Source organism: Canis lupus, chromosome 3 (assembly GCF_011100685.1).
Source record: "Canis lupus familiaris isolate Mischka breed German Shepherd chromosome 3, alternate assembly UU_Cfam_GSD_1.0, whole genome shotgun sequence".
Taxonomy (NCBI): domain Eukaryota; kingdom Metazoa; phylum Chordata; class Mammalia; order Carnivora; family Canidae; genus Canis; species Canis lupus.
The window spans coordinates 61,509,455-61,524,846 of record NC_049224.1 but is presented as its reverse complement, the minus strand read 5'-3'; the positions used below and the strand labels follow the sequence as shown (position 1 = coordinate 61,524,846).

The 15,392-nt window shown below is 49.9% G+C and overlaps 1 protein-coding gene across 8 annotated transcripts in view; it reads left to right on the top strand.

The window, feature by feature from the left end:
• RGS12 (regulator of G protein signaling 12) overlaps window positions 1-15,392 on the top strand; it is a 119,710-nt gene that overhangs the window by 41,689 nt on the left and 62,629 nt on the right. For all 8 annotated transcript variants that reach the window (XM_038533173.1, XM_038533172.1, XM_038533171.1 and 5 more), the window contains exon 3: window positions 1,739-1,855. In XM_038533173.1, the coding sequence (XP_038389101.1) occupies window positions 1,739-1,855 (117 nt within the window). The remainder of the gene's footprint in view (window positions 1-1,738; window positions 1,856-15,392) is intronic.

Here is a 15,392-nt window from a genome sequence, read left to right as displayed (position 1 = left end):
ATGTGGTTGGTGTTTAAGAAGCACTTGTGGAGAGCCCCGTGGCAACGCAGAGCAAAGGAAATGAAGGCGGTTTCCCTTGGCACCTATGTTACTTTTTAATAAAAATTGAGAGATTAGGGCAGCCTGGGTGGATCGGCGGTTTAGCGCCGATCCTGGAGACCCGGGATCGAGTCCCATGTTGGGTTCCCAGCATGGAGCCTGCTTCTCCCTCTGCCTGTGTCTCTGCCTCTCTCTCTCTCTCTCTCTCTCTCTCTCTCTGCCTCTCATGAATAAATAAATAAAATCTTAAAAAAAAGAAATTGAGAGATTAGGGATGCCTGCGTTGCTCAGTGGTTAAGCCTCTGCATTTGGCTCAGGTTGTGATCTCGGGGTCCTTGGATCAAGTCCTGCACTGGGATCCCCAAAGGGAGCCTGCTTCTCCCTCTGCCTATGTCTCTGCCTTTCTCTGTGTGTCTCCCATGAATAGATAAATAAAATATTTTTAAAGAATCAAGAGATTAAAAATAATGTGCTTGTTGCTCCCATTTAGGACCCAGTGATTCAGGGGGTGGAGGTGAGAGGTTGGGGTCTGGGTGTGAGTGCAAAGGCAGAGAGTGAGGGAAGTAGCCAGTAGGTGTGTGGAAGGCAGGGGGAGGCCAGAAGGGGCAGGAGGAAGAAGCCGTGGGTCAGGCCTACCCACACCCTGAAGGCCCTTGGCCTGAGGTCCCAGACAAGGAGGAGCGAGGGAAAGAAAAGTGGTCACGTGGCCGAGGGCCCCTCGGGTCAGGCATGTCATGGGACAGCAGTCTGGGGGTTGTGTTCTTCCCCCACGCAGCCAAGTGGCCTAGGTGTGGGGGAGAGAGAGGGGTAATGGGGTGGGGTGTGTGGGTGAGGGTTGTGTGGCACTGAGACGTGGCCGGCGGAGCTCTACCCGGCAGTGCCACAAGGCTGCTCCCTTCTGCAGGACGCCCAAGGGTCTCACACGGGAGAAGAGCAGACATCTGGAGAGCCTCATAGTCCTTAGAAAACGTGAACTTCCTTTATGGCTGAAATTGGTCACTTAGGATTTCAAGTACCCAGGAAATCAGAGATTTTCAGCTGTGATGCTTTTTATATTAAAAATGTGATGCCTTATTTGTTGGACCCAAATCACATTTGGGGAAGTGTCCAGCATAATGACAGTGAATTAATTCTGATCATTTCCCAGAGAAAGAACAAGACCAGTTATTTCATGCACCTGAATTGCTTTGGTCTTCAGACACCAGCTGAATGTCTAGGGATTCTTTAATTTCCTAAAATGCCTATAAAATTATGTAAAGTCATGATTTTTATTTTATTTTATTTTATTTTTATCTTTATTTTAATAGTTATTTCTCTCCCCACACACTTCATCCTTTCCCAAATATCCACATGTTGTTTTTCATTTGCTCTTGATAGTGGCCTTTGGAGGCCAGCAGGCAGGAACCTGGCTTGTAGTCATGGGGTGTGAGGCCGGGGTTGTCCTCTGGGTACAAATCTTAAGTGGCAGGGCAAGCACGTGGAGGTCCTGGGGTGACTTTTGTTTTCAACTTTGGATTTTTCTTGTGGTGACACATGCACAGCATGACATCGACTCCGGGTGACGCTCCAGTCTTGCTCTCCTCTGCTCCCCAGTGCCCTCTCCTCTCTGGGGGTCCCCTCTCTGGGTGGTGTGCCTAGCAGAACTCTGCAACTCTTCCCAAGAAGGTAATGTGATGTGTTTTTGTTTCTTTGTGTTTAGGGCTCAAAATTTGGGCGGGGAATCGGACTCACTCAGACTTCTCAACGCACCTCTGCCCGGAGATCATTTGGAAGATCCAAGAGATTTAGTATCACTCGCTCCCTTGATGATCTCGAGGTATTTGATTTTAATTTTTCTCTTTTCTTTGTCAGGTTTTTACAAATGAACATCTACCGTGCAGATAAATTGGAATCTTTCTGAATCCCACCCTAATCCTGATCCCTTCCCTCTGTCTTGGTAACTGTGATTGCCAGGTGCAGGGAGGGTAATGAGAGACTTCTACTGCATAGCCAGGCCTTCCCTACCCCTGCCCATATTGCTGCCTTCCCTGCATCTGCCTGCATCTGCAGAGCGTTGCAGTGGCTTTTGCTCTGTCTTCTGTGTGGCCAGCATGCCTGTAAACACTTTACAGATGTGAGCTTGGCTCACCCCTTACAAGAATTCTGAGGAAGGTGGGGCAGCCCGGGTGGCTCAGCGGTTTAGCGCCGCCTTCAGCCCAGGGCCTGATCCTGAAGACCTGGGATTGAGTCCCATGTCGGGCTCCTTGCATGAAGCCTGCTTCTCCCTCTGCCTGTGCCTCTGCCACGTGCTCTTTTTCTCTCCGTGTCTCTCATGAATAAATAAATAAAATCTTTAAAAAAAAAATTCTGAGGAAGGGCTTCTCATGGTCCCCTCTTTATTTTATTTTTTAAAGTATTTTTTTATTTATTCATGAGAGGCACACAAAAAGAGAGAGAGTTAGAGACACAGGCAGAGGGAAAGCAGGCTCCATGCAGGGAGCCCGACGTGGGACTCGATCCCGGGTCTCCAGGATCACACCCTGGGCCGAAGGCAGCATTAAACCGCTGAGCCACCCGGGACTGCCCTGGTCCCCTCTTTAAAGATTGGGTATTGACTCACAAATACAGAGGGTTTTATTTTTTGTTTTGTTTTGTTTTTTTATTCATGAGAGACACAGAGAGAGAGAGAGAGACAAAGGCAGAGGGAGAAGCAGGCTCCTTGCAGGGAGCCCGATGTGTGACTCGATCCCGGGTCTCCAGGATCACGCCCTGGGCCGAAGGCAGATGCTCAAACGCTGAGCCACCCAGGCATCTCCAAGTTCTTTGCTTTTATCTATAGTTCTTAAAAAAATGAACAGACTTTCCTTTCAGAGCCATTCTAGGTCTATAGAAGTGGCAGAAGGCAGAGAGCACCCCGTGCTCCCCATTGGCACTGCCGCAGTGCCTGGGATGCTGATGGGCCAGTGTGGATGCGTTCTTGTTAGGCCCCACTCTGAGCCGTACATTCAAGGCCTGTGAACAGGTATATGGTGTCACATGTGGTCTCTCACTGCCCTGAGAACCTCCCTTTCCCCCCTGAACCCTTGGCAGCCCCTGATCCTTCTGTGGTTCGTTGTGTGTTCTCATACTTTACACAGATGCACCTGTACCATGTCTTACTCTGCCACCTTTAACACACTGCCTGATGCCTTCAAGTCTGACCCTCATGGCTTTAGTCCCAGTGTGGCACTTGTTCCATGGCATTCCACTGTGAACGTGCTAGTGCTGTTGACAGGCACCCGGTGGGAAGTGGGGAAACCCTCTCCCTCTGGGTGGGGTGCTGCGTAACAGGGTGGCCACTCCCACACAGGCTCTGGTCACCCTCCTCTCTGGCACCAAGTGCTGTCAGACTAGATTTTTCCCATTTTAGTGGAAGGGCAGCTTGTTTTACTTTGCATTTCATTGATGATGCGCGTGGCCAAGTGGTCCACTGTGGGCTCTCTGGCCAGTCAGGTTTTCTCTGTTATGAATTAGCAGCCTGTTCATATCCTTTTTCTATTTTACTAAAAAAGATTTTGTAGTACTTCTTTATATATTATTCTGGATATGGGTCCTTTGTCAAATAAATGTTTTGAAAAAATCTTTGTGGCTTATTTCTACGTTTGTTTAGGGTGTCATTGGTTACACATATATTTAATTGGAGTAAACTGGTTACAGCATAAAATTCATCATTGTTAAGTGCCTCGTTCAGTGGCATGACACATATCACAGTGTTGGGCAGCTGTCCCCCCTGCCCCACATCCCCAGCACTCTTCCTCTTGTAAATGGAAACTGTCCTCATGAATCCCTGGCTCTCCATCCCCCTCCCCTCGCCCTGGAACCCACTGTCACACTTTCTGTCTCTGTGGATTTTGATGACCCCTAGGTCCCTTATGTAAAAGGAATCATAGCAGATTTGTACTGGAGCCCAGGGTCCCCAGATCCTTCTGTGGGCAGCAGGTGTCAGAATGTCCTAATATTTGATCCATTTTTCCATTGCATGGATATTCCACCTTCTGTTTATCCATCCATCTGGCAGTGGACGCTTTGGTTGCTCCCACCTTTTTGACTGCCATGGATAATCCCGCTTTGAACTCGGTTGTGCAAATATCAGTGTGGTTCTATTTTAAAAACTAACTCTAAGATAATTTCTTTTGTTTTTTTCTATTTTTTTTTCTCTAAGATAATTTCTTACAGACTGAATAACAATAAATGGAAACAAACTGACTTTGGTTGTTTCTTGCTTAAAAGAGTAAGTTAGTTTGTGTTTTGATGTGAAAGGGGAATCATTGAATGTTAGAGCCAGAAGAGGCCTTTGAAAGTACCTCATTGTCTTCTTGGCTAGATGAATTTTTGTTGGAGTCAGAGGGTGGGTTGAGGGGCTGGAGCTGTGGTGGCAGTGAGACCCTCCCCTGTGGTCTCATGGTAACCGCGGGGCGGTTCAGGCCAGTATGCTGGGTTTGGTTGTCAGTGGTCAGCATAGGCTCCAGTGTATCACCCACACTCCTGTGGAAGAAGCAGAGGTGTGCGTGCCACAACGCACAGGCCAGGCAGAGCCTGCTGCCTGGGGACCCTCAGAGTGGTGCTGGTCCCACCAGAAGGGGGTCTGGACTAAGCCCACATTCTCAGGTTAGGTGGCTTGCCAGGTGTTTTCGTGTGTTTCTGGAAGGATTGTGGAAGGGGTCTGAGCCTCCAAGAGGTGACGAAGTAGCACCAGCCAGGCTTATGGTGGCAGCCTGTGGTCAGACGTTCTTTTCTCTGATGCAGGCCCTGGCATGCGTGCCGCAGGACGCTGTAGTTGGTGCTTACTTCTCCTTGCCCAACAGGAAGTCCCAGGACTTCCCACAACATGCCACCATCGCGTGCACTGTGGTCTGTGCTCTTGATCAAGGGCAGGCTGGGCGGCTCAGGTCTTTTCTCTCTGACCTTTGGGTTGGCTCTCTACAGAGATTGTCACGATCTCTGTTGTACAGATGGGGAAACTGAGGTGCAGATTCAGGAGCATTTTCCTGGCCATGTCAGACTGCAAAGCTGTGGTCTTTCTGCCACATGTGGAACCTCTCACTTTTGTGAAAATAGTACATTAGGGACATAAGATTGAATCTTTGCTGTTTTTTTTCTGTCTGAAGATTTCAAAATGTAGAAGATACAAATAACTTTTATGAACATTCGTCACTGGTAAGCTTCTCTCTGAGGGCAGCTTGTTGAACACATTGTCTGTACTTCCCTTTGCCGTTCTTTAACAGGTGTCCTCAGCAGTCTCTGAGACTGTCCCCAGACTCTTGGGCTTCACTGCCTTGTATGGCCCCCTCAAAGAGGCACCAGCTTTCACGTCAGCCTTCAACTGGTACTTACTCATCCTGGGCTTCTTGGGAACATTCTCTCCATATTGCAGGGGCCTCCGCATCCCTTCAGCTACCACCGGCCCAGCTCCTCTGCACAATCCATCTTGGGTCCACTTCCCGGGGCCCCTTAGTCCCCTGGAGTTAGACTCAGATGAGAGCTATGTAAGCCTAGGGACAATGAGGAGGACCCAGTAGGACCACATAAAATGGTAAATGTATGGGTCAACCCAAATGAGTGGTGACTGTGTAAAACAAGAATAACTGTGTTCTATTTGGTTTAAAAATACATAAATTTACCTGACACCGTAGCACTAGTCTGAGCTCCAGGGAGGGTAGAGGGTGCAAGTTCAGATGCTTAAATCCCTGCGGAAGAAGGTAGAGAGAGAGGAGCCAGTAATTCTTCGATTCTTATAATGTGAGGATGCATGCTGTAATCCCCTGAGTAACCTGAGGCAATAAAACAAGGAGTAATTTTAGGTTGCAAGAGGGAAAAATGGAGTTATGAAAAACAGTCAATTCAAAAGAAGGTGAGAAAGTTGAGAGGCGAGACAACAGGAGGGCAAGAGCAGAAACTGCTGACAGGAGGCAGCATTTGGCAGAGCTGGGGTTAAGCCCAGATAAGTCAGTAAGTACCTTTAATTTATTTTATTTTATTTTATTTTATTTTATTTTATTTTATTTTAATTAATTAATAAGATTTTATTTATTTATTCGTGAGACACAGAGAGAGAGAGAGAGGCAGAGACACAGGCAGAGGGAGAAGCAGGCTCAATGCACGGAGCCCAACGTGGGATTCGATCCTGGGTCTCCAGGATCACACCCTGGGCTGAAGGCAGTGCTAAACCACTGAGCCACCCGGGCTACCCAGTGCCTTGATTTTAAATAAATTAAATATTTAATTAAAAAGAAAAGATTGTCAGACTGCATGAAAAATATGATCATACTATACTAGAGACACATGAAAGCTTGAGGACACAGAAAGCAAATAAAAGAACAGGAAAGGACTTACCATGCAATGCTAATCAAAAGAATGGAATAGGGTGCCTGGGGGGCTCAGCTGGTTGGACATCTGCCTTCGGCTCAGGTCAGGATCCCAGGGTCCTAGAATCAGAGCCCTGGGTTCTTCCCTGCTCGGTGGGGAGTCTGCTTCTCCCTCTCCCTCTGCGCCTCCCCCCTGCTCGTGCTCTCTCTCTCTCTCTCTCTCACTGTCTCTCAAATAAATAAAATCTTAAAGGAAAGAAGAACGAATGGCATAGCTGTATTGATGTCAGAGTTGGCTTTCAGGCAAGAAGCTGTCCTAAAGGTGAAAAGGGAACCTTCACGATGTGAGCGGCAGTAAGAAGTCACAATTCTGAATGTGATATACATTCAGGAGTATGCTCTCAACGTATCTAAAGCAAGAATGGCTAGAGACAAGAAAATACTCTGCTTAATGCCTGGCAGGTTGAGCAGGAAAAGGGTCAGTAAGAATCCAATCAGCATGACTCCCACCCTGGCCTCCTGGACGTCATGTGGCACTGTACCCAGTAAGTGCGTTCTTTCTACTCCCTTGTGGGATGTTTATGAATGCTGACCACGTGCTGGACCATAAAGCAAGTCTCAGCAGATCTAGAGGACTCTTCAGTCTGTCCCCTGCTGCAGCAAGGTTGACTGGAAGCCGGTGGCAAGTAGGTGGTGCCCACACACCTGTAGATAAGTGATCCACTGAAAAGAGAATCATTGGGGGCTTGAAAAGAGAATTGAAAAGAAAACTTGAAAAGAGAATCATTGTGGGGCTCAGAGCATATTTAGGATGACACTGGAATGGGCGCATCTGGCCCAGGGGGGTGCTCACAGTGTTCCCATGCCTGTATGAGAGGGGATGGAAAGCGGAAGGTTGTCTTGAGGCTAGAGAGAACGTGGTGAAACTGACCTGGAGAAGTAGAGGCTGGACAGTGATGGAAGCAGAAGCAGAAATTAATGAAACAAATTAACAGACTGAAACAGCAGAAGAATACGTAAAGAGGGGTTAACTGCGCAACTCGTTTTATGAGGTCTCCAAAACCTTGGCTCCAAAAGTTGATGAGGACCTGAAAGGAGAGGGGAGGGGCAGGGCTGCCCACTGGTGAGCACAGGTGGGAGGACTTCACGCCCTGACATAAGCATAGTCCAGCAGTTCATGGTCATTCCAAGAACGTGTTTTTTTTTTTTTTTAACACTTGAAAGTCAAAATAATTTACCATATTAACAGAGTAAAGTAGAACAATCGTATATCATCTCAACAGCAACAGGAAAAGCATTGGGTAAAGCTAGTATCCATTCATGGTAAGAACAAACGAAGCAAAACAAAATTTAACAAAATAGGAATTAAAGGGAACTTCCTCAATCTGACAAGGACATAAAAACCCCTAGAGCATGCAGTGTACTCAAGCTTTCCCCTTGAGGTCAGGACCAAGAGGAAGATGTGTGCTGTCACCAGTTCTATTCAAATGTTTATTGCCAGTTTTAGCATACTAAGAAAGTAAAAACAATAGAGAATTAAAAGCCACAAAAGAAAGATGAAAATGTTATTATTCTCACAGGATATGATTATGACATCAAAAATCTAAAAGAATCTATAGTCATTATTGAAATTAATGAATACTTGGCAAGCTTGATGGATAGTCTGTCAAAATACAATAGTCAGCTGTGAGTACAGTCAGACAATAGCATATAGATTCAATGCAATTTCAATAAAAATCCCAAAAGGTGTTTTGTTGAACTTAAGATAAATCTAAAATTTGCCTAGAAATGCAAAGGACCGAGTAGCCAAGATATCCTTGAGGAAGAATAGGTAGGAGGAATTCTGCTATTCGCTATCAAAACTTGCTACAACATGAGAACAATTCAGGACTGTGTAGGTGTCGGTACATGGATGGACAGACAGACAGTGGACTCAACGAGCATGCATAAAAATAGACGCATTGCCTACATAATTGGGCTGTGTGCAGAACAGGGTTGAGTGTGGTCTTTTCAGTGGTGCCGGGGTAGAGAGATCCATGTGAGAAAAAGGAAGTCCATTCTCCCCATGCCGTACAAACAACTAAATCCAGCTGTGTTGTAGATGTAATGTGAAGGGCGGCACAGGAGAGTCACCAGAGGGTAATGAAGGCACATAGCCTCGTGGTGTTGGGGCGAAGAAAACATTACCCAACAGAGAGCTTGAACCATAAAGGCAAAGGCTGATGCCCCAACTGGGTGAATGTTAGGACCCTTCATTTGTGCAAATGCACCATTGCTAGAATACGGGGTGGGGGCATTGGTGGTGGTGGCCCCCAAGGTCCATCCATCTGAGGATGCCTACCAGAAAGTGGGCATGAGACTCAGATGGAGATTTTATGAAAGATGACACCTCAATGACACATCCAGCCACATTCGTCATCAGGAAGGTACTGTTACTACAGTGGTGAGGCCCGTATGCAGAGCCAGCTGGAATGAAGACCACAGTGTGGAATGTTGGTGTGGCTGGGAAGCAGCCCTGACCCCTCTGAACCCCTGGGGCGAGGGTGACATTATCTACTGCATGTGGAGGTACATGGGCCCTGCAATCTGGAGCTCTGTTCCCTCAAAGCAGACGGCACGTATGCAGGAATTCGAAACAGCACAGTCCTGGTTTGCTGAAGCCGAAGCAACCTGTCTGTCCACCCACCCTGGGAAGGAGTCTCTAGGGGTCTCCACCCAGTGTCGCTGTGGGAGGCTGTTGGCCACAAAGAATGAGAAGTGGTTTGCTGTGGTCCTTCCAGCAGAGAGGGCCGAGCAGTGAGTGGGGGTGGGGTGTGGCGAGGGCAGGCCGGTGGGGGCTCCTCTCCTTAGCTGTTCTGACCAGCCTGCCGGGAAGGCTTGCAGGGCATAGAATGGGTGAGACTGCAGGCATGTCAGGGTATGAGTGCGGGGAGATGGACAGTGTGGGAAAGGTGCTTGTCCAGCACAGTGGTGACAGCTGTCATGGGCGGGGATTAGAAATGCCCTGTGAGAGACACCTGGGTGGCTCAGTGGTTGAGCATCTGCCTTTGGCTCAGCTCAACATCCCAGGGTCCTGGGATCGAATCCCACATTGGGCTCCCCGAAGGGAGCTTGCTTCTCCCACTGTCTAGTCTCTGCCTCTCATGAATAAACAAATAAAATCTTAAAAAAAAAAAATGGGAATGGCCCATGAGTCCCAGGGCATAGGTGATTGGAGAAAGGTGGCCTCAGGACCTCTGGTTCCTCTGATTGGGCACAGGCATGGTGGGAAAGCTCCTGGACTGAGCTGGTGGGTGCCTGGTGCTTGGCCGGGGCCCAGGGAGAGGGTCGAGGGTCCCTGGGGTGAAGAAAGAAGGACCTAGGGATGCTGGTGGGAGGCATCTGGTACTGGGGACCTCCTGCATGGAGGCATGGCAGGCGTTGGCACATTTGTGGTAGGGTGATGGCAGTGGGGGAACTGGCCACATTTGTGGCCAGAGATGGGCTGCCGTGAGAATGTTCACGTGGAACCCTTGATGCAAGGGGCCAGCACGTGAAGATGTGGGGGACAGAAGGGAGGGCAGGCCAGGCTGAGACCTTGGGTCTTACTCCAAGTGTGAGGGAGGCTTTGGGATGCTGAGGGAGAGAGGGAGAGAGTGACGTTCCGTGTCGAGTACAGAGTGCAGTAGTGTGTGTTTCATTGCCAGGGAGTGGGGCTCTGTGGGGAATGTCCTATGGTGGCACGCAGGGTCGTACAGGAGGGATGGGGCCCAAATCTTGCCTGCGGCACCTGGAAGCCACTGTTTGAGCTCTGCAGATGCACTCCCTGCCTTTAGGAGTTCCCAGGGCATTGAGAGGCACAGAGGAAGCTCTTAGGTTTCTAAATGACCAGGAGGGACCACCACCCATCAGACTGGAGAATGTGAGGGTGGGAGAGAAGCAGCTGGGAGAGCCAGCAGGAGCCCTGGGGGCTGGAGTCCACGAGAGGGGTTGGGGGGCTGGGACTGGGCAGAAAGGTGGTGGTTAGGGCCAGAGTCTACACATGGTGGCCTTCAGGCCAAGGCTTGTCCTGTGAATAAAGTTTTATTGGCACACAGAGCATTCGCATGTATGTGCTGCTGTCACAGTGGCAGGGTTGGGTGGTCCGGCAGTGACCCATACACCTGGAAGTGCTTCTTCTCAGCCCTCCTCAGAGCAAGCTTGCTGTACCCTAGAGCCACCTGCCTGACCTTGCTGCAGCCTTGGGAGTGGGAGAGAACCTGGCCGCTCTGTAGACTGTGGCCTTCAGCCCCTACTCGTGGCCTGAGATCCCATCCCTCTCTAAATGGGCTGTCCCATGAGTGCTAGCCCCCCCGCCCCCCGCCTGCCCTGCTGCCCCTGGAGCCTCTCTGGTTGTAACTAGCATACCACGGGGAGCTCCCCATTGTTCCTTCTGGCTCTCACTGTGCCCTGGCCCCCTCCATGGAGCCCTCCCTGTGCCTGGTGGTCTAGAGCCCTCCCCACCCAGGAGGTTGGCTGGGGGACCCCCCTGCCACTCCAGGTGTATTTAGCAGGGACTGGCAGTTCAGGGCCTGGACGGCAGGGGGCGCTAAGGCCATACATTTCATCCCAACCTGTGTAGACTTCCCTTTGGCGGGGATAAGGGGATGGCACCTGCCCCTGAGATTGGGCTGCTCCCTGTGTTCATCTTCCTCTGCCACGCTGGAACCTTCAGTAGAGTGTGTATGTTCCAGAAGGCCTGGGAGTTCCTGACGAGTCCAGGGCATTAAGGGGAAGGTGCTCCCCGCTCCAAGACTGGCATGGGACTGGGGGCAGGAGCCCATGAGAGAGAGGCACCTGGGAAGGCAGGAGGCTGCTGCCATGGGTCCAGAATACAAGAGAGGCTCCTTGGTTGGCTCCTTTACCAGGATTTTCCAGGTGACGACAGAGGATTCTCTGCCTGGCTTGCTGGTGTTCCTGCGGGGATGCCCTCTGTTCCCCTCTCATCTGTGAGCTTTGGCTGAACCCTCCCCTGGCATGCTCCCTGAGCTGCTCTGCCCTGGGGCCCCACAGGACCTCTGCTGCCATTCCCAGGTGCTTGTACTGGACAGGACAGACTCCTGGGCAGGCCTACTTCCTGTTTCAGCTTCTGGGGCCAGAGCACCCCACCAAAGGCCCCTAGCTCCTCAGTTGGTTTGCACCAACACTGGTAGTGAGCTTCTCACTGCCCCTCTGGGCAGCTCACTGCTGAGGCCAAGCCTGTGCAGCACCACACAGCACCCCTGCCAGGCTTTTCTTCTTGTACCCAAACCCACACTTGGTTTTATTAGGGGCTGGTCTTTATGGGCCCAGGTCTGAACTCAGCCCTGACTGGCCCTGAGCTGGCACCCATCAGGATAGGGAGGATACAGTGGTGAGTGTTTGGTGTCAGAATGTCTGGACACTTGCTCTCAGAAGCTGCTGGAACTCTTGGACACTTGGGCAGCCTGGGAATCCCTTCTTCCCCCAAAGGTGAGCCGGGCTCCAGGAGCTGAGGGCACCATTTGGCACAGGGGGGGTTGCCGCCAGGTTCTTGCCCCTGTCCCTTCCCTCTCCTCACCCTACACAGCAGGGAAGGGCACGCTGACAGCAAGAGGGGAGACATAGCCCCAAAGGGACACAAGGACTCTGAGAGACAGTGGCGCCAAGAGCCAGATAGGCATGTGGAGCCTGGTAGGGGTAGGCTGCTGTTTGCGCCCCATGTGACAAACCACAGACAAGATGAGATTGTACTTCCTTTGCTAGGCAGTGGGCTTTTCTGTCTGATACGATTACAATGAAAACAGACTAGAGGGCAGCCTGGGTGGCTCAGTGGTTTAGCGCTGCCTTCAGTCCAGGGCCTGATCCTGGAGACCCGGGATCGAGTCCCACATCGAGCTCCCTGCGTGGAGACTTCTTCTCCCTCTGCCTGAGGCCTGAGTCTCTGCCTCTCTCTCTCTCACTCTCTCTCATGAATAAATAAATAAAATCTTTAAAAAAAAGAAAAAAGAAAAGAAAAGAAAAGAAGAAAACAGACTTGGCACCTGAGCAGTAGTATAGCCGGCATGGGACCCAGGTGCCGGGTTTTCTAGAGGTCCACGTCAGAGGTCCCACGCTGTGCCCCGTGGGCATGGCCCACCCATCCTACGTTCTGCTTCTATGCTCTTGCCACCTGGTCCAGAGCCTGGCAGACCTTTGGGACTGGAGGCCCACTGTGCTCTCCCCAAACCTACAGGTTAGTACAGGCCCCTTGGAAATCAGTGCAGAAAATATCCAGATCACAGAGTCACACAGCTGTGACCACCTGTGAAAACCTGCCAGAGTGTTTCCTCTGAAGATGGGTTTACGTGCATGCATGTGTGTATATGATTGCTTGCGTATGCATGCAAGCTGGAGGGTGAAGTTGGGCGGGGGAACATGGGTGTCAGGGTTGGGTAAAGGAGGGTGGCATGTGTCCCATTTGTTTGCCCACGGCCTGGCCAGATCCTATTTCCACCTTGCCAGTCTGCGGTTGATACCACACGATGCTCTGGGTGCTGCTTCTCTCTCTTCACGGCTGCCTAGGGGGAAGGAGATGGGCTTGCTGGCTTTGTCTGTCAGACTTCATGTATTCCTGGGAAAGGTGACTTGTTCGTGTCCCCAGGGAGCCTTTTTGTAAGTGGCAGCCCCCCCACCTTCCTTCATCCTGCTGACTGTCCTGTTTGGGAAAGATGAATCCTGGAGAACAGGCAGGGTGGGTGGGCCATGGTACCTAAAGATGAGGCCCTAGAGAGGGCAGGGTCTCTAGGCTCCCCCAGGCCTGGCCAGTCAACCATGGGAACCCTGGAAGCCCAGGAGGCTTGGAAGGAGCTCTCTGGGCTGAGGCTCATTACATCACCCCCACTCATCACAGGGAGCAGGGGGAAGGTGGGGCTGCCTGGCACATCCCTGCCCACCTCCTGGGGGCCCAGGCTGTAGGCCTCTCTCACCAGGACCCAGCCTTCCATGCAGCCTTCCCTGCATCTCCCAGCTTGTCCCCCAGCCTTGGGCCATGCTCTCCCCCCAGGCCCTCCCTCATGTGCTCCCCCCCATCATCTCCCATGTGCCAGGCCAGGTACTCCCTGTGTTCAATGGTAGTGTGGATGGTCATGGCAGCTTTTGCCCCTTCCTTGCTCTTACGTTGAGGTCAGTTCATACTTCCATTGTGTGTGGACCTCAAGAAAAGCAGTCTGAAGAAGCTTGAGCCTATGTCCATTTTTTGTCTATAAGATTTTCACCTTTTAGGCAGGCATTGTACAATTTCCGCATTCAACACAGTCCTGTGCCCTGTGTGGCACATTCCCTTCACTGAATGCTCACGTTGGGAGTGCTTCTGTTTCTCCCACAGAAAAGCAAAAGTCAGGACAGGCTCAGCATGGTCAGTGCAGTCGGCTGATGGCCTGACCCCCAAAGCTGAGGGCCATCATCCCAGCCTCTTGACCCTATGAGCATTGCATTGACAGCCCTGGACATGATACTCCCCAAGGTCTGCGGCAACCTAACCCTCCACGGGGGAGCTGAGCACTGGGGCCCATGAAGATAAGACATTTATGCTGTAGTGTGGAGAAGCACTTTGGGGTGAGCAGTTTGCCCTTGGGTCTCCAGAAAGTTAACAGGTAAATTTAGGGTTCTATAACAGGTAATACCTGGGTTTTAGAATCAGTTTCCTATTTCTTTTCTACTTCCTCCACACGGCAGGATCTGCGGTGGTTCCCTCACTTTCAGGTTGTATCAGGCATCAGAAGACAGACAAGCAAATCATGGAGCAGAGATAGATGCGTGAGACGGGTTTTAGGAACACGGCCGATTCCGCAGGTTGGCACCACATAGACTCGTGCATATGGAGGCTTATAATAGAATCGTCAGCAACTGTAATTAAGGCTGTGAACTGCGCCACGCTGCTAAAAAAACAAATTCTCTGCAGCTGTTGTACTGACTGAGCATTACCCCTATCAGCTGAAGTTTTATTTTTCTGATTTGGTAGAGGAAATACTTGAAAAATGATCTCACAGCGTGACTTATGTAAACGGCCTTTTTTTTTTTTTTATATGAGACAATTGAGATAGAGTCTGAATCCCTGGCAAACCACAGTTTCCTGCAGTGTCCTGTTGCCATGGGTTACGAAGGGAGCGGAATGGAACTTCATCTGAAATGTCTTTAAACTTCCCTGACAAGCACAGGCATGCTGCCGCGTCAAGTGCTGTAGTGTAGGTCTGCGCGCCTGGTGTGGGTCGGAAGGGTTCTTGTCTTAAGATGAATTTGGGAAAAGGGCTGTCAAAGGAGACGCACATTTTAAATGATCAGCAGGTAAGGTATTCCAAATGTTTCTTGTCACTTAACAGATTTTTTTTGTAAGAAAACTTGGCATCTCAGTTACTGCATTATTTTTAGGTTGTTCGGTGAATGGTAGATTTTAGATGTAAACTTTGAAAGCACCTCTTGTGTCTGCATCCCGGAACTGAAAAGAGTTGTCTGGAGATACATGGCCGGCTGTGGGACCGCAGGTCCTCTGAGCGAGGCTGGGGACTAGGGCCAGCCCGGCTCCCAGCTGCTTGGGGTCTACAAGCCCACCCTACAGGGAGCATCAGGGCTGTTCTCATATCTACTATAGTAACTCTGACTGATTTCAAAGTGAGCCAAGTGCATGAAATGTTAGATTTCTACTGGATTTTAAAAATCTATTGTACTCTTTAAATTACCATTTTATATCTAATATTTTAAAACATAATGAGTTGATTCTGCTTCCTACCCATACAAAGGGAACTCCTGAAAATCATATTTAGTGATTGATTATTATCCGAGCTTTTATAAGTTGAATTTGCCATGAAAATTTTTACCAAAGGCTTCAGATTAAAAAATTATGTTTATTTTCCTCTTGTGGCTGTGCTGTGTTGACCTAAAGGTGAAAGTAAATTATTAACAGAAGATTGTCACTAATTACAGGGTATGATTTTAAATCCATTCTTCCCTGAGAGTTGTTTCATCTTGATATTTTCCTAATATCTAGCTGGAGCCTCTGTGGAGAGCTGCAGAAGG